The sequence below is a fragment of the Sinohyriopsis cumingii genome, chromosome 11 (genome assembly GCF_028554795.1).
Source record: "Sinohyriopsis cumingii isolate HCF-2022 chromosome 11, ASM2855479v2, whole genome shotgun sequence".
NCBI classification, from domain to species: Eukaryota; Metazoa; Mollusca; class Bivalvia; order Unionida; family Unionidae; genus Sinohyriopsis; species Sinohyriopsis cumingii.
In genome coordinates this window covers 22,914,365-22,939,475 of record NC_142971.1, presented here as the reverse complement: position 1 = coordinate 22,939,475, position 25,111 = coordinate 22,914,365, and the positions used below count along the sequence as shown (strand labels likewise).

Genomic DNA, 25,111 nt, shown 5'->3' with positions numbered 1-25,111 from the left:
GCCTTTGCCACGGCCAAGGCCTACTTCTGGACTGCGTAATGTTGATGATGATGATAATGATTGGGTTGAAATCACTAAGGGTGGTACGGTAGGCTTAGTCACAGGGTTGACGTGTTTAGCTCGGGAAGGTCGTATTCTCTTCGGTCGTGATAAAGAAGTCTGATACATTTGTTTCAGACTTCTTAACTCCGCTAAAATGTCCAACAGTACCGTGACCGTTTGATTTTCACCCTCTTGTTTCTTTGCTGCTACTTCTTCTTGCTGTTGTTTTTTTCTTACCTCTTCTTCTTGTTGCTGTTGCTGTAGGAGAAAAGCCTGTTCCGCTTCCTTTTGTCGTTGTATAAATTTCTCCAATTCTTCTTTCTGTCTCTGTCTAAAATTCTCCACTTGCGGTAATGAAGAAGGTAACGAAGGTTCCGGAACAAATTCTTGCGAGGAGAGAAAATCCACAAAATCCCAATTCACCTCTTCTGAAAGTAAGTCCGAGTTCCCTTGGGCAGTCTCCCCTGCTGGTGCACCCCAATGGATCGTTTTCTGAGTTTCCGTCATGTTGAATCACTGTCGCATAGATTGACTGCACACAAGCGCTAGCGAATCTAAATAGACTACGTGACGTCACAGACTGGTCTCTTCGGATTGGATGCGAGCTGACTGAATTCTGTAACGCGTGTTCGGATTGGTAAATGAACTCAATCCGTTTCAATCCTTCCTCCGCCTATAAATAAGCGCCGTTCAATGCATTGATTCACCTGTTCTCGTCGCTTCAAGATGTGGACTACAGTTGAGTCATCCACCCTTGTGTCTTCCATGATGTTTCGGACAGACTTGCTCATGTATGTCCGATCGAAGTGGACCGTTGTCCACAGGACCAACACCAGCCTGTGGATACGTAGGATCTACGTCGAAAGACAAGGATGCCTGAAAAGAGTGCTGATGTACGGACCAACAGTAAGACGCAGCCTAAGGACAAGAAGAAGACCAATGCGGTGCCATTTATGTTAATGAATACATTAACATAAAAATCAAAGGCCCTTTTCAGGGCCAGCCATATTTCTCGAAAAGAGATAGTCTTTGAATTGCCTACCCCTTTTTTAAAAAAATTTTAAAAAAAAAAATCCCATGTTAAATTCCCCTTGTCCGTAGAGTGACCCACGATTTATTGCCATGTTAAATTCCCCTTGTCCGTAGAGTGACCCACGATTTTCTCCATGTTAATTCCCCTTGTCCGTAGAGTGACCCACGATTTTTCGCCATGTTAAATTTCCATTGTCCGTAGAGTGACCCAGGGGTCCCTGTAATGCTAATTCCCATTGTCCGTAGGGTGACCCCTTTCACTACTCACACACACACACACACACATGCACACACACACACACACATACATACATACATACATACATACATACATACATACATACATATTAAATATCTTCTTTAGATCTTGCTTTATTTAATTGTGCAATAATGGTTAAATACATATATGTACAAACTGAAAAAAATTCATCCATGTCAGAACTGGCGATACAAGCGCAGCAAAAAGAATTCACTGCCGTTGTTGGTCCTTTCTACATGAACCTGGCAATGATGCTAGAGCAGTCAGGTACTCCATATGTCGTCACGGATCACAAGGGATTTAACTGGTCAGATGTCAGCAGGGTAAACGATCACGTGCCTTGGGGAACGGTGGTAGAAGTGCGACCTCCAATGAAGGAGCTCAACCGTGCAGTCGTAGATGTGTTTTTGTTCAAGAAATGGAAAAGCACGATCATGATAATGCCTGAAAACCCAAAAGACAATCAAGGTAATACATATTAAACCATGTTCCACTAGATATAGAAAGAATTTGGTTTATCGCTGCCAATGCCCCTCTCCTCCCCCGTTTCCAATTTCGCATCAGATGGTATCTCCTATGTCGTCCCACTGCATGGAATTCCTTACCCCTAAGGATATGTAATTCAAATTCTCTTGCTTCTTTTAAAATATTATTAAAGAAATTCTTTCTTGACCAGCTATAATGACATTTTAAAGCCTCTGGATAAATAAAAAACTTTATCATTATATCCATAAATAACACTGGACAACAAATTTTTACAAAAGTCATGTTACTGAAATAAAATTAGTCAATTCTTATCAATTTTTATGTGCTGAACACGAATATGACAGTCAAATTGCAAAATTGGCTCTAGTTTTTTTGTAATCTGCAAGAAATTAATGTTTACATAACGAAATGCATTCCAATAGTAAAAGGTCAACTGTAATAGCCTACCTATAAAAAATCAAGTCATTGACTACATCTTAGATTTCTTCGCCTGTCACTTGTACAGCTGTTCGGGAGCATCTCTGAGGAGTGTCCAGCAGTAGTCAGCCAGCATTGTAGTGGACCATTTTCCCTGGTATCTTTGTTCCATTGTTGCGATATCTTGATGAAAACGTTCGCCGTGTTCATCACTAACAATACCACAGTTGCTAGGAAAGAAATCCAAATGGGACTGAAGGAAGTGAATCTTTAGAGACATATTGCAGCCAAGTTTCTTATACTTCATCAACATGTCTTCTACTAGTTCCTTATAGTTTTCTGCCCTAACATTTCCGAGGAAGTTTGTAGAAACTAGGCGAAAAGCATTCCATGCTTGTTTCGCGTCACCTTCCAGCAAGTTGTTGAACCGGTCATCTTTGAAAAGCTCTCGAATCTGAGGACCCACAAAAACTCCCTCTTTAATCTTTGCTTCGCTGAGTCGAGGGAATTTTTCCTGCAGGTATCGGAATGCTGGCAAAGTCCGGTCAATGGCTTTCACGAAGTTCTTCATCAAACCTAGTTTGATGTGAAGGGGTGGTAGCAAGATTTTCTGAGCCTCAACCAGAGCTGGGTGTTGGATATTCTTCTCTCCAATGGCTACATTCTGCCTGTGAGTCCATTCCTTCCTCATGTAGTGCATTTCCCTTGCTCGGCTATCCCACTCGCATAAGAAACACATGTATTTTGTATATCCTTGCTGCAGTCCCATTAAAAGGGCAACTACCTTCAAATCACCACAGAGGTGCCAGCTGTACTTGTTATACTCAATGGAATTCAGTAGCTGCCTTAAGTTATCGTATGTCTCTTTCATGTGGACAGCATACGCTACTGGAATAGATGGAAGAATGTTTCCATTGTGCAAAAGCACAGCCTTGAGACTCAGTTTCGAAGAGTCCACAAATAGTCTCCATTCTTGTGGGTCATGAGTGATTTTTAAAGCATTCATGAGGCCCTCAATATCGGAACAGAATATCAGATTACTTTCCTTTCTGAAGAAAGGCTCCAATTGCTGGTGGCGCTTTCGATATGCAGTAATTGTGACATCTTCTTCTAGAAGATTCCATTGTTGGAGTCTTGATCCTAGCAATTCTGCCTTGTTCTTTGATAAGTCCAAATCACGAATCAGGTCATTTAGTTCTTCCTGTGTTATTCTGTGTGGGGTTGATGATGCACCACAGTGAAAATCTGGATCACTGCATGCTGATGGACCAGGAGAAGAACAGGTCGACTCACCTTTGTCTTCGTCAGATGAATCAAGAGAATATTCTGCTGGAGGTTCTGGAATAGGAAGTCCCTCACCATGTGGAACTGGTCTCAATGCAGACGGAATGTTTGGGTAGACTATTCTCGACTTCTTTCACTTCGTTATTCCGCCGGAAAGAGGAGGAACCAAGCAGAAGTAACAGTCATTTAGGTGGTTGCTTGGCTCTCTCCACACCATTGGGACTGCAAACGGCATTGATGACCTTTTGCAATTCAACCACTGTGAAAGCTGTGTTGTACATGTAGCACAGCATATATGCGGAGCCCAAGGCTTGTCTTGGTCACCAACCTTGCATCCGAAGTAAAGATGATATGCCTTCTTCACTTGAGAATTGATACTTTTCTTCTGGTTGGCAAATGTCACTTCCCCACAAATATAGCAAAAATTGTCCGCGGTATTAACACACTTTCGAGGCATTACTGTTCTTTATTGTACGTAAATGGATAAAATAATAAGTTTTATGTAACAGTAGCTTGAACTGTCTCGCACAACGTCTAAAATATTTTAAATGCTGAACCTATCTGATTGGGCTTTATATAGTACACTGCTTACGTCAGCTTCAGCAGCCGCCTGGCATTAGTATAATAGGCCTACACATGTATAGTACACTGCTGACGTCAACTTACTTCAGCAGCCGCATGGCATTAGTATTGCATTGCATCAGAAAATGATGCAATCAACTGTGGATGATGTGAGCATGATGGTATTATGCAATGTTACATCATTATTCCGGATGTTGCTGCAGTCCTACTGGAGAAATTTACACAGTGAAACATAGAAAATGAGGTATATGAATATCTTCAAAACGAGAGCCAATACAAATTTTTCACGGTTATATTCGTGTTCGGCACACCAAAATACTACAGATTAGGGCCTTTTCAAGTCAGTAATGATTTCACTGTTGACCAGTGTAATGTGTTCAGGTCTTATTCGATGTATGTATATACGTACGATTTAGGTATTTCTGTAATGTATGTACATATGTATAGAATATAGTTCATATATTATATATTTTCCAGTAGTCACACATATTCATTCATGTTTAATACGTATGAATGGGTGTGCGACGATACCTGAGTATGTGCATGATTTTGTATATTTTTTAATAAAAAATCTTTTTTAACATAACCAATTAAAAATTTGAGGACCACATGGCAGATGGGTAAGTCATGACCAAATGTGTTATCCTCGTCAAAAAAGTGTATTATTATTATTATTATTATTATTATTATTATTATTATTATTATTATTATTGTTGTTGTTATTATCATTATTATTATTATTATTATTATTGTTGTTGTTGTTGTTATTATTATTATTATTATTATTATTATTATTATTATTATTATTATTATTATTATTATCATTAATGAGAGATAAATAAATAAAACGTAAGATAACATGACGTGAAAATTTACATTTAGCGAGTAGCGCCGGTACGTAAATGCCCAATGTCAGTATCGTCATGTAGAAGTCTTAAAAAATATTCTGTCATTTAAAGAATTTTCGGTCAACCGTATATCAGTTATCTGAACAGAATGCAATGTCTTGACAGCTTTGGCGCGATCAGATTTTTGTAGATATATAAATACCCTCAATCTATGTTTTCCAAAATAATAGGTTTCACAAGAAGAACTTCCTTAAATAGTTTTTACAAATACAGATACTCAAGGCTTTCGATGTGTTATATTTTTATTGGTATGTGTTATATTTTTATTGGTATGTGTTATATTTTTATTGGTATGTGTTATATTTTTATTGGTATGTGTTATATTTTTATTGGTATGTGCATGAGAGCTGCCTAGTAATACTCTGGTAGGTTCGGTTCACTGTAATTAAAGTGACTGTGCTTAAAAGGCTCAATCAAGAACAGGTGACATATGTAATGATTTTAAAATACCGAATTTCCGTGAATCGCAAAAATGTTCAATCAAGGAATGAATATTTACAAAATCTGAATTGTGTTTCCATTGTGAGGAGTAGTCTGCAAACGGTTGGAAATTATACCTATTATCCTTATTGCTGTAGAACTTTTTGAAAAAGCCAACTCAATACAATTATGGGTTATTGTATGCAACTGTCTACCGTACTTCTTACCATATTTCTTCAGAGTGCCAGGATCTTGCAAATCAGTTGACACGAAATGGCATCTCGCCCATTGCATATTCCCTTAGATTTGACAACTCTGTCAACATCCGCAATCAGACATCGGATGTTCTACGGTATATCCAGCTTCTTGAACAAAAGGTCATTCTAGTCTGTAGCCCAAGGGATCATGACTATAACCTGATAGAGACGGTCCTGCTAGAGGTATGCTTGATCTGTTTGTCTGTCTATCGATAGTATTGTCCTTTTACTGGTATTTTCTGGTTGTTTGATACCACTTGCCATTTTGGTGCAGAGATGCCTTCAATGAAAAAGTCAATTTTATCTCATTTTTTTAAAAACAAACATAGATATGTCTTCTTCTTTTTCTTATGAAATCTACAGTGATTTTTAACGTGTAATCAGTCTGAATAATTTCCAATTCTAATTTGAGTGGAATTTACTCACTATTTTCGCTTTTAAAGTTTTTATTTTAAAATTTATTATATATGATAATTTGCCACAAAAACTAATACAGTGCAATTATTACCACGTGTCTACTGTGTTATTTTGCTCATTATACACGTGTTATAATTTTTCTACATGTAACACATAAGCAGCACATCGCGAATGAATTCATAACGCCCTAACAGGCAAATGACCGAAGAATCCGAATGCATTTCAAATTCATTGTACTGCATTATTGTAAGATTTCGTTATATATATATATATATATATATATATATATATATATATATATATATATATATATATATATATATATATATATATATATATATAAATATAAATATATATATATATATATATATATATATATATATATATATATATATATATATATATATATATATATATATATATATATATATATATATATATATATATTACGCCGTGTGATAAATAAAATCTTATGAGTTGTGATCATTTAAAATGACTCGTATAATAATTAAAATCTTTTGTTCTCTAAGGCTTGCAAAATATAGAAAAGATTCAACCATTTTATAAATTTCCATCCCAAATGAGCACTTATGGAACATCCTCTATGCTAGGGATCTCAAACACGCGGCACGTGGGCCGTGTGCGGCCCGCCAAGCCGTATCCTGTGGCCAGCAAAACGATTGGCGTCACAAGGTGTCATGAGAGATAAGAAAGGTGGTGCGGCCCTTGGGTCATACAAAATGCCCTCATGCGGCAATCAGGGTGGTTTGAGTTTGAGACCCCATCCCTATGACCTACATATGTTGTAAGCCCACCCCAATTAAACTAATGGAAATGTGTAACTGGTTAAACGCAGGGGCAGATCTAGCAATGTCGTTTAGGGGAGGATGAACAAGTAGACACAAAAAACTATCTAATTGTAAAGAAAACTTATCTTTGGAAACTTTTCAATTGTTTCGCTCTCATTTTTGTTGGGTTATTTGGGGGAGGGTCGCCGTATTAACATCACAATCCAACCATAAACCATCGTATCTCAAATTTCACTTTCAAACGTTTGTTGAACTGATTTCATGTCAAGTTTAGAAATGCATAATTCTAATCAATTTAACTAACATTCTTTCCCTCCACAGGCAAAAGCTTTTGGTATGCTGAGTGACAAAAGCTATAATTTTTTCATTCTTGACACCGTAAGTAAAATTGTTTCCATATGTGTTTTCTTTTTTCGTTGCTACAGTCAGATATTTAAATGCTGAGATTATTTTTCCTTATTTTTTTCCACTTTTCGGTTAAATATTCGTCCTATTAGGTACCTGGTATTGTTCATGTATGATTTTACAAATTTTGGGTAAAGAATATATAAGATAAAAAGAAAAAGTCATTATACCTTCATTGGAAGAGTTAATGGAGAAAAAAATAATGCATAGTGTTATTTCAATGCATATAATCAGCTTTTCTTCTTACTATTTCAGACAATTACTTAACTTGTCTCAGAGACATATTAGTACATTGGAGTACACAAAAATAACAAAAAAATTATATCAAAACCACTAATGATTTGGTTATTAATTTTGCTCTTCTGCTTTGATTAATTGATGCTTTAATTATTATCAGCAACATTCTTAATGTGACAGCTGTTTCTTACCCACCCCCCCAACAAAGACTCCTGCACTTTATATTATATGTATGTTGAGTGGATATCCGGTACGCTTTTGTTTCATAAATATTTTTCTCTTCATGAAATCCAATCAAAATATACATCTAAACACAGTAAAATATTTGTAGCTTATTTTTATTTTTAAAAAAGCAGTTATTATAAAACAAATACTCCGCCTTTATGTCTTGTTTGAAGCAAGAAAGCAAAGTGGATACCTGGATGAAACCCAGGTAGCGTTAATTATTATATTTGTATCAGCATACTATGATCTATAAAGCTATCATTAGGCTATAACCTGTCCTGGACAATTACTCTGATATATACATAACAAATACTTCTATTTACATGTTAGGACTGTTTATAACCAAGTTTGCTTATCTTGAGACTCAGCAGATCTACAGTGCATAAAAGAACTGTCACTGGCTGAAATTCTTGAGAGAAAAGTTGCTAATTGGCGAGTGTTAAAAATGGTTTTCGAGCGAGATTGATAACTGGTCTTTATTTTAAACGTGCGAAAGTTAAGTTCGTACCTGAAAATAATATGTGTAAATGTTTAGAAGACTAGTATTGCCGAAAAGTCAGCATTTTGCAAAACAGCTAATTTTACAAAGCAGCCGTACTTTTTTCGTGTCCGATTTTGATCGATATACAATATTCATTATATTATTTTTCATATACTTATGGCACCTACAATCATCATTGTGGACGCATTATAAGTGATCTTATTAATGGACGTAATAAAATATTTATGTCTGGCCACAAATGTATGGGATAACGATGTTATTTGACCATCTAGTACTCTATCAAGGCAAGAGGAATTTATGACTCGTATTTGTAACCGAATTGTCATCATAGTGTGATGCCGATATTAATTTACAAAATTGATTTTTGTAATTATCTGAAGTGGTACTATATGAGATCGACGAATGACACAAGTCAGTTTTTTACTCAGTTGAAGAACGTATGGGGAGAGAAAACAATGCCTGATGCATCGAAATAATCATTAGCTCTGAATGAGGACCCATCGGGAGAAGAAAAAAAGAATTACTAGATGATATTTGTACGAGGATATATAGGAAGAAAAAGATCAAATGATAGCTGAACCAGGTCCCATAGGAGGAAAAAAAAAGAATTAACAAATGATGGTTGAACGTTGAAACATAGGGGAAAAAGAATTAACAAAGGACACTTCATGCTTATCCTTCATTCTGTATTCAAACCTTGCGTTTGTTTGCTAGAAGTATAATTGATTGAATACTTTAATGAGATCGCACACTAGAAAAATGAAATATAAAGTACTTTATCTCTGGGAACGAAAGGTGTCAGATAAATAAAAAGGATCGATATTTACGGTTCAGTAGACTTGGTAGTGATACTGCATTTTTATACAATATAATTATTTGAATACTTTGATGAGATTTGTTACGAGTCTATGCTTTGCAAATAAGTAATAAAAGGAGTTAAAGACAACAAGCTTTGTAAAATTTAACAAATAATGTATTTTCCCTAGAATACAAAGTGAAAAAAAAGAAGAAGAAAAAATTTACGGTATTGCGAATTAAATCCGAAAATAATCCAAGAATTAGATCTGACACAAGTCCTAGTAATGTACTTTAAAGTCCTGAATAAAACTCAGTACAAGTTTCGAAGAGATCCAAAACTGAAGACGTGTCCGTTATAGCTTATATATTATTGATGTGTCAACAGTCTTTTGTTGAATCACAGTAATATAATTTCAGGTTTGAATATATTATAAATACCAGTGAATGTCTTTATCCAAGAATTTTATCAGAGCACTTTTGTATTTCCGGAAACAATAATCACTTGAATTCAATAATTTGAAGAAAATAAAATTCAACCCAAACTGGTCACAACATAATACAACGTGAAGGTGCTAGATGTTAAAGTACAAATGACCAAATCCTCAAAACCACAAGATTATATAGTTCTCTACTTGACCTCAGGTAACAATTAGCATTTTCTTTAAAAAAAATTACCTAATGGAAATAACCTTCTGGAATGATCTTATGAGCCTTGTTTATTTGCAACACAATAACCTGTAAAATTGACTTAGAAAACTCCAAACCCCTGTCCAAATTAAATATTTACTCCTTGCTTACCTGAATAAAAATCCTGATATTAAGCTCATGCACATAGAAAATAATGAAGCTATTATTATTTGTTTAGATAAAAAGATATTTAAAATATTAAAAAGTCACTCAAGTCAAGCAGAAATTAACTCAGTTTTTGATATGGTCAAGTCCAGCATATACTGTTATATTATAATAGCGTGTAATGAAATTTCAAAAAAACTGAAACTAACAAACAAACAATTAAATTAAATATAATAACAGATCGCACACTCGGAAAATTAAATATAAAGTACTTCATCTCCGAGAACGAAGACGGAGGGAGTGTCAGATAAATAATGGATGGTCGATATTTACAATTCATTAGACTTGGTTGTGATACTGCCTTTTTATACAAAATAGTTTTCATATGGATACGAGGTAAGTTTTACGTTGCGTTAGAAACCAATTCTGTTGGATGGCACGAGGTAAGTTTTACGTTGCGTTAGGAACAAATTATTTGGTTTATGAAGTAAATCATCCATTTCTATTTCTGAAGACAAAAGATTGGTATACAAGTCACTGAAGCTACGTGTTGAATATCATGCAGACATAATTCGAATGGAGTGAGATTATCCCATCCACCTATCCCCTGTTTTCCTGTGCTATGAAGGCTTGTTCTATTTATCGGTGGTATGTCAATAGGTTTGTTGGTTTTTGTATTTTTTTAAATTTCGGGTAGGCTTTTTAAATACATTTTCGGCTCTTATTGGGTTTTAGGGCATGTGTGGTGTATGGAGAATGGTAAGTTTGGTATTTTTAAGGTACATTCACTTCAAAATGTACCTGTGGTAGGCGTTTCACTCAGTGTAGAGCAATAACACTATACCGTGAGAGAACCTTGTAAAACTTATCAACACTAGTACCATTTCCCTACCAACGTAGGTGATTTACTTAAAATTACAGAATTACAGCAGTCTTATGATATCAACCAGGCTACGGTAGTGGATTTACATGTGGATTTCCTACATTCCTCCATATATATATATATATATATATATATATATATATATATATATATATATATATATATATATATATATATATATATATATATATATATATATATATATGGATTAGGACGTTCTGTGTCTAGCATGAAAAGGAAAACACGTTAATTATCTAATGTGCAGAACTTCTCTTAACATTTGCCAATTTGTCAAACTTTTATTTTAATTTTCTTCTTAGCTTTTTGCTGTCTGTTTATGGGTGAAGCGTACGTACATACATACATACATACATACATACATACATACATACATACATACGTACGTACGTACGTACATACATACATACATACATCCATACATACATACATACATACATGCATACATACATACACACAGACATACATACATACATACATACGTACGTACGTACATACATACATACATACATACATACGTACGTACGTACGTACGTACGTACGTACATACATACATACATACATACGTACGTACGTACGTACGTACGTACGTACGTACATACATACATACATACATCCATACATGCATGCATGCATACATACATACACACATACATACATACATACATACGTACGTACGTACGTACGTACGTACATACATACATACATACATACATACATACATACATACATACATACTTCAAGTCGCTTAATGGAAACAGTTTCATTCCTTTTATTTCCACTGTTTATGTTGTCTCATATTTTAGCTGCTTCATACTAATGTAATCTTTTATAGTGCAACGAAATACAATTAGTGTATCAGAATGGGATTTTATTTTATTATAATTAATAGATGATTTATTTTACTATTTTATAAATTTATTTTTCTTGTCTTAATATGATTTAACTTTACATTGCTAGAGTTGCCATTTGAAACCACTAGACGAGATGAACATGTATCGCAAAGGTTTCTCAACAGCCGCATGCGAGATACTTGCATTTCGATATCGAGATAAAGATGGGCATATAGACAACGATCTGAACGTCGTGCCGACACCATATGCCATCGGAGCCGTAGATGCTGCAAAAATTTTAAAGGAAGCACAGTACCACTACCTGACACAACAGAAAACAAAGACAGACGAGTTCGTAAAGTCTCGCTTTCTAACAGCACTCAAGACGGTAAGATGTCTCAGATTCACTGTATAACATATATTCCTTTATAAAATATTAAATTTTTCCGCTGCTTACCTACATTTCGTATAAGCCACATCGTACTCGTTAGTGAAATAACAGTTTTGATTGCACATTAAAGGTTAAACAACTTCTAACGGTGATACAATTACAACGGTCCAGATCCGTGCACATGTACATACCTTACGTTGTCACTTGACTTCTTTGCTTTTATCCCACCTTGCCTCGGACTCCAGAAAAGAAAAGTAGCACTCTTTCGTAGACTTTTTGACATTAGTAAACGTTCTAATTAAGAAACGGAGATTTTATATTGCGTAAGAACACCTAATTTTTAAAGAAACAAATCAATACTAAGAATTAAAGTATTAAAGATTATTCTAAAACTTAAGTAAAGCTTTTACAATTAAAATCTAGATAGTTGCGAGTCCGATTTGTTGTTGTTGTTGTTGTAGTTGTTGTAGGGTTTAACGCCATCTTTCAGCGCACGATAGGCTATACATGGCGGTCAGTATTAATGGTAGAGGATGAACCCGGGAAAACCCCGGAAAGAACCACCGACAGTCCGATTTGTAACTTTTATGTTAAAGACATATCAAATTTACGGAGCCAGAGCATGTTTGAGAAATACTGTCAAAAGGATATGAATAAATGTAATGCCAAAGACTTATAAAAATGGTATGATCATCTGCCTCGCTCAGCATTAAGAGGTTAGTGTTAGGATAGGTCGGTCTGGTGTCAAGATAATTTTATTGGGTGGGACATGATAAAACAACCCCTCGTGATAGTGATCAGCGATTTAGGGACTGATATCACCTATTCATTAAAACATGCAAAAATCTGCGGTCAATCTTATATGCACACATTGTTGTATATTTTATACACTTACCGTTATTTCTCTCGGCTGTGGAGCTACCCTCGGCTGAATGGTTATTTTGGTGGCATATACATTATATCTCCAAAGCAAATTATATGTTTGCTGACTTGTAAGTCTACGTGGAATAGCACAACCCTCTGAATTTCGCGCTTGATATGTCTGTTACCAATTACCGGCACTTGTCTGATGTGTACGCAGGTTTGTTCCAGAAAGTTTTGCATGCAGCAAATTTGCATATTTGAATGAACAGGTGACATCAGACCTACATATCGTCCATCAGTATCAACACAGATTTGGGGGTTTATTTATCGGACTACGGCATGATGCCCCAGTGCTAGACGTCACTATAAACCGCCACACTGCAGACTGAGTAGCAAGCGATGTGACTGATTTTTTTTTAAAACTACGTTAAAAATCCATATCACACACACACGCGCACACACACACACACACACACACACACACATACACACACAAATATGTTCGACTGGGCCTAATGAGAGCAGGAAGCTGTTTATGTACTACGAATTTGTAATGACTGATCTACGTAAACAATATACAGTAGGTATTCAATTATAATGGAAATTTTTCAAATATTTCATATATATATATATGAATAAAGTTTTCAGTCTCCATTGCTTTTTATTATCTGTGTATGGTGGTGGTCCAATTATTTTATTCCTAATTAGTTATGATTCCATAGTTTTCGCTCTTTCCGCAAAGAAAGAAAAAAATAAAAGTTTGATGCTGTAACTGAAAGTTAAAGGTTAAAGGTTAAATTGATAAAAATAGTTTATTTTGCAGTTGTTTTATGAAAAGTGCCATTTTTGTCGCGTGAAGGTTTTGGGGGTGGGTGCATTCGCTTTGGAGGTAAAAAAATTAAATTATAGACAAGCTGATGATGTGATGTGGAACTTTTATACTCACTTAGAGGTCGAGTCCAACAAGAAATTGCACAGACCCAGATCTGTTGTTACATAACATGCCGGCAGATCAGGGTCTATGTTGTTTGCAGTTGGACCCGACGTATAAGGTAATGCATACAGTTAAAGTCAATATTTTTCCCAGTTTTTATTATTTAATATTTTTTATTTTATGATTCTTTAATGTGGCAGGTAGTTATAAAAGATGGTATGACAGGATGGATTAAATTTAATGCCACTGGTGCCAGGACGAATTATTCTCTGCAGCTGTACAAGCATGGGGGTGATGATATTTACACTAAGGTAGGTACATTTGTTTTTATGTTGAACAACACATTCTATTGGATAAGTTTTGAAGAAAAAAAAACAAAATTAGAAAATTCTGGACTTTAAGACTTTGGCCATATATTTCAATACATTATATTATTAAGAACCTTCTATACTCTCTTATAAGTCGATTCAAACTGCAAACAACAAATATCCTGATCTGCCGTAACATAATGCGCCTGCAGATCATGGTCTATATTGTTAGTTCTACTGATTACTCTAACAAACTGCACAGACCCATCATGCGAAGGCAAATCTCGGCATGTGCAGTTTGCAAGCAAGTATGAACAGCATTTATTATATTTATTATAAATGGAGATGGAAGCTTGAAATGCACTTGACCACCATACTTCTATTATCAAAATGTTTCCATTGGATTTATATGTTGACATGAGGTTTTAAAAACTAGGTTTAAATTATTACTGGTAAAGATTCTGAGTCTGTTAACATTGCTAATTCAGGAATACAATTCAGAGGATTCATCATGTGCTGTTTCACAGATGTTGACTATACAATTTCAACGTCATGGTAGAGTTTATTTGTTCGATAAGAAACATCTGGAAAGAAGTGATCATATTCAAATAATAGCTGTTTCAGTTTACTCTTTGCTTGTGGCTGAAAATGTGAAAGTTTCTGACCAGATTATTCAATATTTCTGAATTCTGAATTCTGAAGATTGATTACAGCAAAGGAACTACAGCCCGATTTCATTCCATCGCGTATATCCTCACAGTGTATGGGACAGGTACAACTAAATTGACTGCATGATTAAGGCCTCTCTCTCTCTCTCTCTCTCTCTCTCTCTCTCTCTCTCTTCTATGTGATGTCCCTACAATCAGATCGTTATAGACAGTATTTCCGGAGCTCACAGATAAGAGAACAGCCATCTGACACACTGTAGAATTATGTATGGAAAAGATGTAACCAGATTAAGTCAGGACTTGTTCTTAAGTCTAAATCACAGTGACCTGATTGGATGCATAATAAGTCTGACCTAAAATTGTAATTGTCCTTGGCCGAGACTTAAAGATCGGAATTATTTTGGTGAGACTAGGGTGTGACGAGTCAAAAGTGTAATCGAAACCTTCACAAGGGGAACATGACACGTGGTAATACAAATGACACAGAAAAACGTTTACTGTTTGATTCTCCTCTAAGGCGTGTCATTGAACATAATTGTCTCGATGTGTCAAAGTGTTTGTGCGTTTATTATGTGCCTTAAATTTCTGTTATATTTCCTGTAGTACACACGGAATATGAATTTTTTTGTTGATTTTTCTGCATACAGTAACGTAATAATATCTCTGTAAATTCTAAAATTGCATGATTTTGGTTTCATGTTTTAAGGCACATCAACACAGGAAGGTTATTTAGTGCCGAGGTAACAAGAGTACAGCGCCTTGCTTAATGACACACCACGATAGTTAATCCAAGCTCGTCTGTTTGGAACTTGAACTCTTTCGGTCACGAGACCGGCATGGTAACCGCTGAGCCACCGCAGCTCCCATCTAAAGTTGCATAGTTTAATTGAAAAAACAATGGTTTGACTATGCTTTTCTATTTCAAGATTGCCACGTGGAGACCATCTATGAAATCTGTTCACGAGAGGCTGGTGATGGTTAAGGAGAACAAGACTGTAAAGCAAGAGGTTAAAGGGATTTTCAGCGATGTGGAAAAAGTGGTTGTGGTTCTGGTACATACATACATACATACATACATACATACATTCATTCATACATACATACATACATACATACATACATACATACATACATACATACATACATACTTATTAGTTACGCAATGTACAAATTACAATTTTAGATGTATTTACTTAACAGTGTGAAGTATTCCAATGGATTTATGTGCTGTTCATTCTCTATTTCTTTTATGTAAGTACGAGAATAGAACGCAGTTCGTAACAATTCCTATCTTAGTGATAGAAGTCAGATAGAAATCGCTTTTATCTATAGAGTTATTTTTGTGTAAACATTTTCCTGTAGAGAAAAACTGCGTTTAGCCTTTTTGTTTCTGCTGATAATATATCTTTCTTGGATTAGAATATGGAAATTTAAAAGTGTTGGAGCATTATAAATACATCAGTCCAAAAATACATATTGAAAACTTGTACAGTTTTTATATTGAATGGCGGATAGTGTAAACGTTTGGCTGACTTTGCGAAAAAAGCAAAAATTGATGCGTCATTAAGTAGTGCAATAAAATTAATGTATTCCCAGTTCATTAAACCTTCGTTTAACGCAGTTTAAAATTATTCCTCGCCAGTTTGTCCATTTAATAAAACCGTTGATTTTTTAAAGCAAACATATTAGATGCCATACAGTAATTGTATCTATATTTGTCATACACATTCATCTTTTACGCACAGTGGTACTGAAATCAATGTTATATTTTTAGGAAGAACCGTTCGTGATGCTTCGCCAGAATGTCTATGGGGAAAAACTGCAAGGCAATGAGATGTACGAAGGTTTCACGATCGATTTGCTGAACATGCTTGCAAAACGGCTTCAATTCAAATATGAGATTATACTCAGTCCTGGAAACGCGTACGGTGTCAAAGTGAATGGAGTCTGGACTGGCATCGTGGGACAAATATTAGCTGGCGTAAGTAAATAATAAGGGGGGTTGGGCGCTCAACAGATATGAACTTCTGAGAGAGTGACAGGTGCAGGCCCTAAGGTGAAGTTGTTTACATTTGTAACATGCACAATAGAGAAAACCTGGCATACCTTTATGCTACCTTCATATATTGTGGCTGAAATTTTGTTTATATTGTGCATGTGAAAATTGTACATGATCTAAGCATACAGTTAACCAAAATGACTACACTCATGTACTCGAAAATATAAGTCTGAATAAGACTAAAGTATATAATTTTAGCAGTTATAAAAATATTAAAAATAATTTTGCCAGACAAGACAATAGCAGCAGCTTCTGAAAGTGCAATGAATGAATTACAAAATACAAAAAAATGTATAAAAAATATTATTGGCACTTTTTGTACAATTACCTAAGAGGTCCAGGAAGTCAAAATGACCATTTAGCTAGCCGTTTTTTTTGAAAGGTGCACATCTGAAGTAAGACCAAGCGTTATACTCTATAACCCATATTACACCAATCAATCATAGACCAAAATAAAGGAAACTAAAACTTTTTTTAATAGTACCTAAGATATGCAAGGTCTTTTTTTCAAAAGCCAGTGAGGAAAACCGAATAAATTAATTTTCTTTAAAAAGTCTAACCTATGCAAAATGCGAAACTGTTGATAGCTAACATAATGGTTTAAGAATCACAAAAGGCATGATTAGAAATAAAACACGTTTTTATCTCGAACATTTAAGATATAGATACTCGACCACACATCTAACATAACTTGTAATTTAATGAGATACTTTTCTTTGTATTTCTAACAGATTAAATTCGTTCATGCAACACAATTTGTTTCACTCAGTTTTGGCGGACATTTATTTTCAAAAAGTACAGAAACTAATACAATTGTTACGAAATTAGAAAAAAGATAATGTTTTTTTATATTAAATTAACGTTTTTTCATTATATGGAAATTTGGAACAGATGAATTTCTGTTACTGTAAAGCTTTATTTTGTCGTCTTAAACTTGCGTAACAACAATGATTGTTGAACAAATGTAGAGACAACACAGTTTTGAGCAGCTATTACATGACAGTCACCGTCAAATTTATTTTGGTACCGTCATTCCGGGGGAAGGGAATATTTACCGTGGTATGCAATAAAGTTCTGACTTTATGTAGAAATCATCCGGCAGTGGCAACAAAATGAAACAGAAATATACTGACTTAACATAGACTTTTTTGAAACAATTCTTAGAGCATATAAGAATTGTTGGAAATAAAAAGCATACATCATATTATATTGTGTATATTGGAGTTTTATCAGGCATTTGAATATATTTCGGGGTTTCTCACAAATTATTGCCAGTTTTATTATCTCGTCCCTAAAGGCTGAAAAAGATGTTAAAACGCTTTGCATCGGAATTTTCTTGCCAATTTTTTTTTCTGTGCAAATTTAGTACATGCATCTTTATGGTCAGACGTTTCCTACAGCAATGGCGGCATCATGATCATCGGTTCTATTTTTGTTCCGCATGTTCTATCAAGATATCAATCATTTATTCTATGAACGTTTCGATTACGGAGAAAGGTGTGGCCATTTAGTTTAGTCAAATTTGTGTGTACCACAAAGGCATAGGTGAAAGAAATACTGACTCCTACATTGCATAAAATGTAAGATTTTAAACTTGTTATCATGTTGAATAATTGCATAGATGGCGAGGAGAGTATAAGAGAATGATTATTGAAATGCAAGCTGCTGTTGTTTGAAATAAAAATCGGATGGATTACGTTCTATTTCAGAACGCTACACTCGGAATGGGGGCCATTTCTATTACGTCACAAAGAGAGCAGGACATCGACTTTAGCCTAGGAATAATTAGCACGGGAGTAAACATCCTGTTCTCTGAGCCCAAGGAAAAACTGAACATGTTCCAATTTCTTCAGCCCTTTTCACTGGATCTTTGGATGGCCATCATAGGCGCCTCAATCGCAGTCTCGGTTATATTTTACATTCTGGACTTTAGGACAGCGAGTAGACAGTTTACAATCAAGTCCACGCTCTGGTTTTCTATGGGAACTCTGTTGATGAAAGGAAGTGAATTTTCGCCAAGGCCTATCTCACAACGTATCCTCACTACAGGATTCCTGTTCTTTGTTCTCATTACCGTATCAACCTATACTGCCAACATGGCGGCTTTTCTGACTATGAAAAATCTTGAGGCGCCTATAGAATCTTTCGAAGATCTTGCCGAGAAAGATAATTATAGAATACTTACCGTTGACAATTCCGCCACGATGAAATTCTTTGAGACTGGAACAAAACCAGTGTTTCAGAAAATTTGGGACAGAATTAGAGAAAGGAACGGGTTGGTGGCAAATTCATCAGAAGGCAGAAAGTTAGTGGGAAAAGGAGGCCATGCTTTTATATTTGACTATCTAATCAATTCTTATGTTGAAATGAAGTACTGCGATACAAAAACAGTGTCGTCTCCAATCCTTCTACAAGAGCACGGAATCGCAATGGCGGCGGGGGCACCCTTCAAGACAATTCTAAACATTGAGCTTCTGAGGCTGAAAGAAAGCGGGGAGATAATGCAGTTAAGGAAAAGGTCTTTATTTGTCATCAATACTCTATGTTGGCATTATGTTATGAAACTAATAATTCTGAAATGTATTTGATTAATCTTTGTATAGTCTTTCCTCCTGTTTGTGGATTTCAAATACTTATGAAAGTTAAAAATGACTTTATTTTATAAGATTACAGAAATTTAATTTAAACAAATAATGTTGTTCTGATGAAAAGGCAAGGTTATCTCGCCTTGGACAATTTGACGATTCAAATCCTTTATGCTAATAAGAGGAGCCATGTCCAAAACAGATGTTAACTTTCAACAATAAGAAAAACGTACAGAACCTGTGTAATCGTCTTGTTTTTGATGTTCAGTTTGTTTCCCAGTGATTGTAAATCATTATCATTTATATCGCTGTATATTCTCTGTGCGATTTGTGTTATCTGTTATCAAGCTAGTCAACGGTACGATTTATGCTATTTGTTATCAAGCTTTTCGATGGTCCTGGGTACGGTTTGTTACATTTTTAATTAAGCTTTTCGATATACATCAGTGCGGTTTGTGCTATTTGTTAGCAAGTTTTGGATTGTCCACGGTACGATTTGATCTCAAGGTTTTCAGTAGTCCTCGGAACGAGTTGTGCTATTTGTTATTAAGCTTTTCAGTAATCCTCGGTACGATTTGTTATCAAGCTTTTCAATAATCCTCGGTACGATTTGATATCAAGGTTTTCAGTAGTCCTCGGAACGTGTTGTGCTATTTGTTATCAAGCTTTTCAATAATCCTCGGTACGATTTGTTATCAAGCTTTCCAATAATCCTCGGTACGATTTGTTATCAAGCTTTTCAATAATCCTCGGTACGATTTGTTATCAAGCTTTTCAATAATCCTCGGTACGATTTGATATCAAGGTTTTCAGTAGTCCTCGGAACGTGTTGTGCTATTTGTTATCAAGCTTTTCAATAATCCTCGGTACGATTTGTTATCAAGCTTTTTATTAATCCTCGGTACGATTTGTTATCAAGCTTTTCATTAATCCTCGGAACAATTTGTTGTCAAGCTTTTCAATAATCCTCGGTACGATTTGTTATCAAGCTTTTCAATAATCCTCGGTACGATTTGTTCTAATTGTCATGAAACTTTTCGTTAGTCTTTGGTACAATAACTTTTTGTGGAAACGTTATGCAAATAAATTTTAACACCGCCTAAAGATTCCTTCCTTTTAAGAAAATCAATAGGAGATAATTTGGTTTGTATCCATGATAATCAATGTACAGAAACTCATTTGTTGGCCATATAATTCAGTGAGATTGGTTGTGTGCTTTACGGCACAACAGCACTAGTAAGTTATTTGGTACCGAGCTAATTGGAGTACAGTACTTTGCTGAAGGACACACCACAGTAGGCAACTCAGGCTTAACCGATGCTTGGATTCAAAACCGCATTTTTGTTTGTTGGTCTGCTTTTTGTGGTGTTTTTCTGTTTGTTTGTTTGTTTGGTTTGTTTGTTAGTTTTTTATTTACTTGTTTTTATTTTTTGCAAGACGATAACCAATGTGACTACTGCTGTTCTGGATAAGTGAGAACCTAAGACTGTTATTCTACTTCTTCTTGTCGCTGTAGATCTTGGAATTCAATTTCCATAATAGTATGGTAGATGTCACGTGACTAGTTCAGCGCAGCTATCAGCATCCACGAGAGTTTTATTCAGATAGTCTATTTAAATCAAACGCTTTACCTACGATTTTGACACTCCGACATCAACAGATGAAACGTTTGCTGACGCGACCGCAGTGAAGTATGTGCTATGTTTGTTATGACTTTCTGCCTTTGCCTTGCATAATTTTGCTTTAGTTTATTTATTTACAACACTTTAGTCACTGACAGATGTGGCAGGTAAAATCCTAAACTTGTTCACAAACATCGTACTTATTCACTATCACGGTTACAAGTTGAAATGCAGCCGTATAATCAGTCATACGTAATCAAATTAATCACGCTGGTTAATACTGCTTACAAATACCCCCCCCTCTGATTGTTAATGAAGTTGGCTTTGAATAGAATGCATTGTATTGATATTACTGATTTCTTTCTTTATCATTGTCTCTTGAATGTACAGATGGTGGGATAATGCTAAGGAGTGCGACCTCGACCTCTCAAGTCGAAGTTCCGGTCAGGTTGAATTCGATTTGGTTCACACAGCCGGGGTCTTTATCGTCGGTGCTGCCGGATTGGGTTGTTCCTTGGCTTTCTTCCTCTTCAAGAAGTTTTACCTGGTTGCCAGACAGAACGAAGAACAGCAACGGAAAGACAGTAAGTTTGAAGAAAAGGGCGGCTCAGATTCTAGGGCAGAGAAAGCTAGCAGTCCTCTGTTTGGAATTCATGAAGGGAAACAGTCAACTGTCTGAACAAGGAACTTACTACTGTAATTTCATTTTTTTTCTTCGTGGAAACAATTTTTCGGCACTTTGCAGAAAATGATATTTATGGACATTAATACAATTTATAGATATGTCACGGAGGGATCAGGTGTCTTGTTACAATCATATGACTCTCAATTTTGACATGTCCTTTGAAAAAAATGGACGTTTTTAACAACCACAAGATGTATCTAACGAACAGAACTTAACTGCAAGCGTATTTCATCAGACGTGAGAAAGTTGACTTCAAAATAGCAACGCAAGTAATGGTCCTTTATATAATTTGTTTGACACATTTCTTTCACTAAAGGTGTTAAAATAATCTTAGGATAGCAATGACAAAGCGGCATTTTTCAGATATCATGGGAAGTAAAGCAAGATAAATATTTTAAAGGGGTCTTTTTCTGCAATGAACCACAGAAGTTATTCGGTGTTACTTTGCTGCCTTTCTTAGCAGTGATAACGTACATTGTTTTACTACATAGATAGACTGAAAACTATTAGTATTACTACTACTAATACTAGTAGGAGCAGTAGTAGTACTAGTAATAAGTAGTCCTCTAATTCACAGCCTCTTGATGGTATAATGATTGCCAGATTATATTTTCCTGAGAATGGCTGCTTCATGTGGGTTTAGATTTGAATGACTTCCCGCATGATTCATAATCTTTGAGAGGTGCTGTTTGTCTTTTGTATGCTATTTGTTCCTTATTTCTATTTCGTGGTGTACTAATCGTAATGTACCCACTTCAACAGCTACGAATTCTTTCGCTGGATTTTGCAGACCTTCCTAAGTTCTCTGGCAAAACCAACGTACTTTTTTATTAATTTATTTTGCTCCATGCGTGCATTGTGCAAGTCTCCTGGTGTTGATATGTCTAGAACAAAGATCAGGTTATAATAATGCTAATAATAATAATAATAATAATAATAATAATAATAATAATAATAATAATAATAATAATAATATTGGTTTCTTGGGAATGTTTAGTACACTAATACCAGTAATGGTAGATCTGTAGACTATTCGAAGACGCGTGTGTGTGTGCGTGAGTGTGTGTGTGAGTGTGTGTGTGTGTGTGTGTGTGTGTGTGTGTGTGTGAGTATGTTGTGTGTGTGTGTGTGCGTGTGATTTAGATTTTTAACATAGCTTTAACAGTTTTTCAGTCATATCACTACGATGTCTGCAGAGTGACAATTTATAGTGATGTTTAGCAATGGGGCATCATGCCGTAGACATGTAACATGATGTCCCACCTAATCACATTATCCTGACACCAGGCCGATCAGTCCTAACACTAACTTCTTAATGCTGAACGCCTAGCAAGGCAGCTGTTAGTACCATTTTTATGTCTTTGGTATGACTCGGCCGGGGTTCGAACTCGCGACCTCCCACATCTGAGGCGGACGCTCTACAACTAGGCCACTAGATTTTTTTAACGCAGCTTTAAAAAAAAAATCAGTCATATCGCTACGATGTCTGCATTGTGACAGTTTATAGTGATGTTTAGCATTGGGGTATCGTGCCGCAGACATGATTCGAAGCCTTGGGAAAATTCGTGACATCAGATCTATAGTAATGACCCTCATCTGAATAATTGTTGATAATAATATTGCTGATATCAGGAGGTATTTAAAGGCAAAACACAATTCGCTTTTTAAAAATAAATTTTTGGTAAATGACTGCTTATGGGCAGATATTTAAAAATTATTTGCATGATAGCTCTATTCGTACCAGATCATTCATAGACAAAGCAAAGAAAATTCGTGTAAGGAAGAATAGCGAAAGAAGAGACAGCGAAGTGTATGGGAAAGAAAAAAAATACGAAATAACATGCAAAGAAGTAAATAACTGCTTAAGTAATAAGTATTCATACTTAAGGAAAGTAGAAAAGGATAAAATGATTATTACACCGCCCATGATTACTGCAATGTTGATAAACCGTAAGCATAGACAAAGGGAGCTAATCCAAATACTTACTATAGTTGAGACTCTCAATTGACACATTAATCCGTTCTATCCATCGTCAGAATATAAATAAGTATAAATGCATGAACTACATTTAATCTATCTGCTGCTGCCAACATTAAAACTACTTCAATAAAATAGCTGAAAATAAATGAATTACTGTAAAATGCATGCAATATCGGTTAAAGGTAATGCAATATCGGTTAAAGGTAACGCACTATCGGTTAAAGGTAATTCAATATCGGTTAAAGGTAATGCACTATCGGTTAAAGGTAATGATTTATAGATTTAAGGTAATGCAGTGTTCAAGATTTTTTTTAAGAAGGCTTTGGAACCGATTGGAAAGAAAGCTTAAGAGAAGGGCTAAACTAAAACGACTGAAACGATATGTGGAACATAAATTTATTTTATATTTTCCAACAATAGCTTAGACAATTAACTTGTTTCGTAGATATAAGAAACCATTATTAAATTAGGTATATGATTAGCTTGCTGTTTATTGTTTGTTTGTTATTTGTTGATATTGTTGTTTTAGATAGATTTGATTTTGTTGTTGTCAATATTGTTGAAAACGCTTGGCAAGCAAGTGGAAAACGTAAGCGGTGTTATATATATATATATATATATATATATATATATATATATATATATATATATATATATATATATACACACACACACACCAAGCAGATATTATTCTTGTGTAAATAAACAGCAGAAGACTCTAATTAATATTATTCTAAAAGGCAGATACTAAAAGCGCCGGTTATGTTTCGACATGTGTTCGATAAGCTTTTTCCACTAAAACAATTTGCAGACAGAATCATTTCCTATAATGTGAGCTGATTTCGCGTTATCCTCCTTGGCTCCTTGGAGGAAGGTGACGTTCGTCTGTGCCACTTGGATTATACAGAAAAGCAAGGCGAGACCAGGTGGAAACATACCCGTTTATTTTTATATACTAGTAAGGACAGGGACGTCATTTCAACTTTTTTCGTGGGGGTGGGGTGGGGTTGGGACTTGACGGGACTTGTCGTATATAGGCTACATTAATTTTACAGCACATCCAAATTCGGAGGGGGGGGGGCAAATGCCCCTCACATGCCCCCCCCCAAAAAAAAACGTCCCTGACTAACGACCCGCTACACCGAACTATACTGAAAAATGTTTTGTAAAAAGATGAGTGCATATGGTAGTCGGCTTTGTCACAGAAAAGGGCATTTGGTATTAGAATGACGACAGCATCACAAAATGTAACCACTGACGCCATTAACCGTGAAACCTATTTCGAGAAAAGAATAAAGGTTAAGTTAGGAAAGAATAATCCACTAACCCAAATAAATTCAAACAAAGACGCTCGCACTACACTATCAGATTTTGGGGAAAAAAGGAAATAAAGAAAATGAACTGCCCA

General features: G+C 35.4%; 1 protein-coding gene across 1 annotated transcript in view; it reads left to right on the top strand.

Moving 5' to 3' along the window:
* The window catches only part of LOC149787766 (glutamate receptor 4-like), a 52,959-nt gene extending 28,163 nt beyond the window's left edge, over positions 1–24,796 (top strand). The window contains exons 4-12 of the mRNA XM_089973956.1: positions 1,514–1,801; positions 5,671–5,870; positions 7,235–7,291; positions 11,734–11,994; positions 13,996–14,106; positions 15,698–15,823; positions 16,546–16,752; positions 18,540–19,348; positions 21,428–24,796. Coding sequence (XP_089830082.1) covers positions 1,514–1,801; positions 5,671–5,870; positions 7,235–7,291; positions 11,734–11,994; positions 13,996–14,106; positions 15,698–15,823; positions 16,546–16,752; positions 18,540–19,348; positions 21,428–21,716 — 2,348 coding nt within the window. The 3' untranslated portion in view covers positions 21,717–24,796. The remainder of the gene's footprint in view (positions 1–1,513; positions 1,802–5,670; positions 5,871–7,234; positions 7,292–11,733; positions 11,995–13,995; positions 14,107–15,697; positions 15,824–16,545; positions 16,753–18,539; positions 19,349–21,427) is intronic.
* The last annotated feature ends 315 nt before the right edge of the window (positions 24,797–25,111 follow it).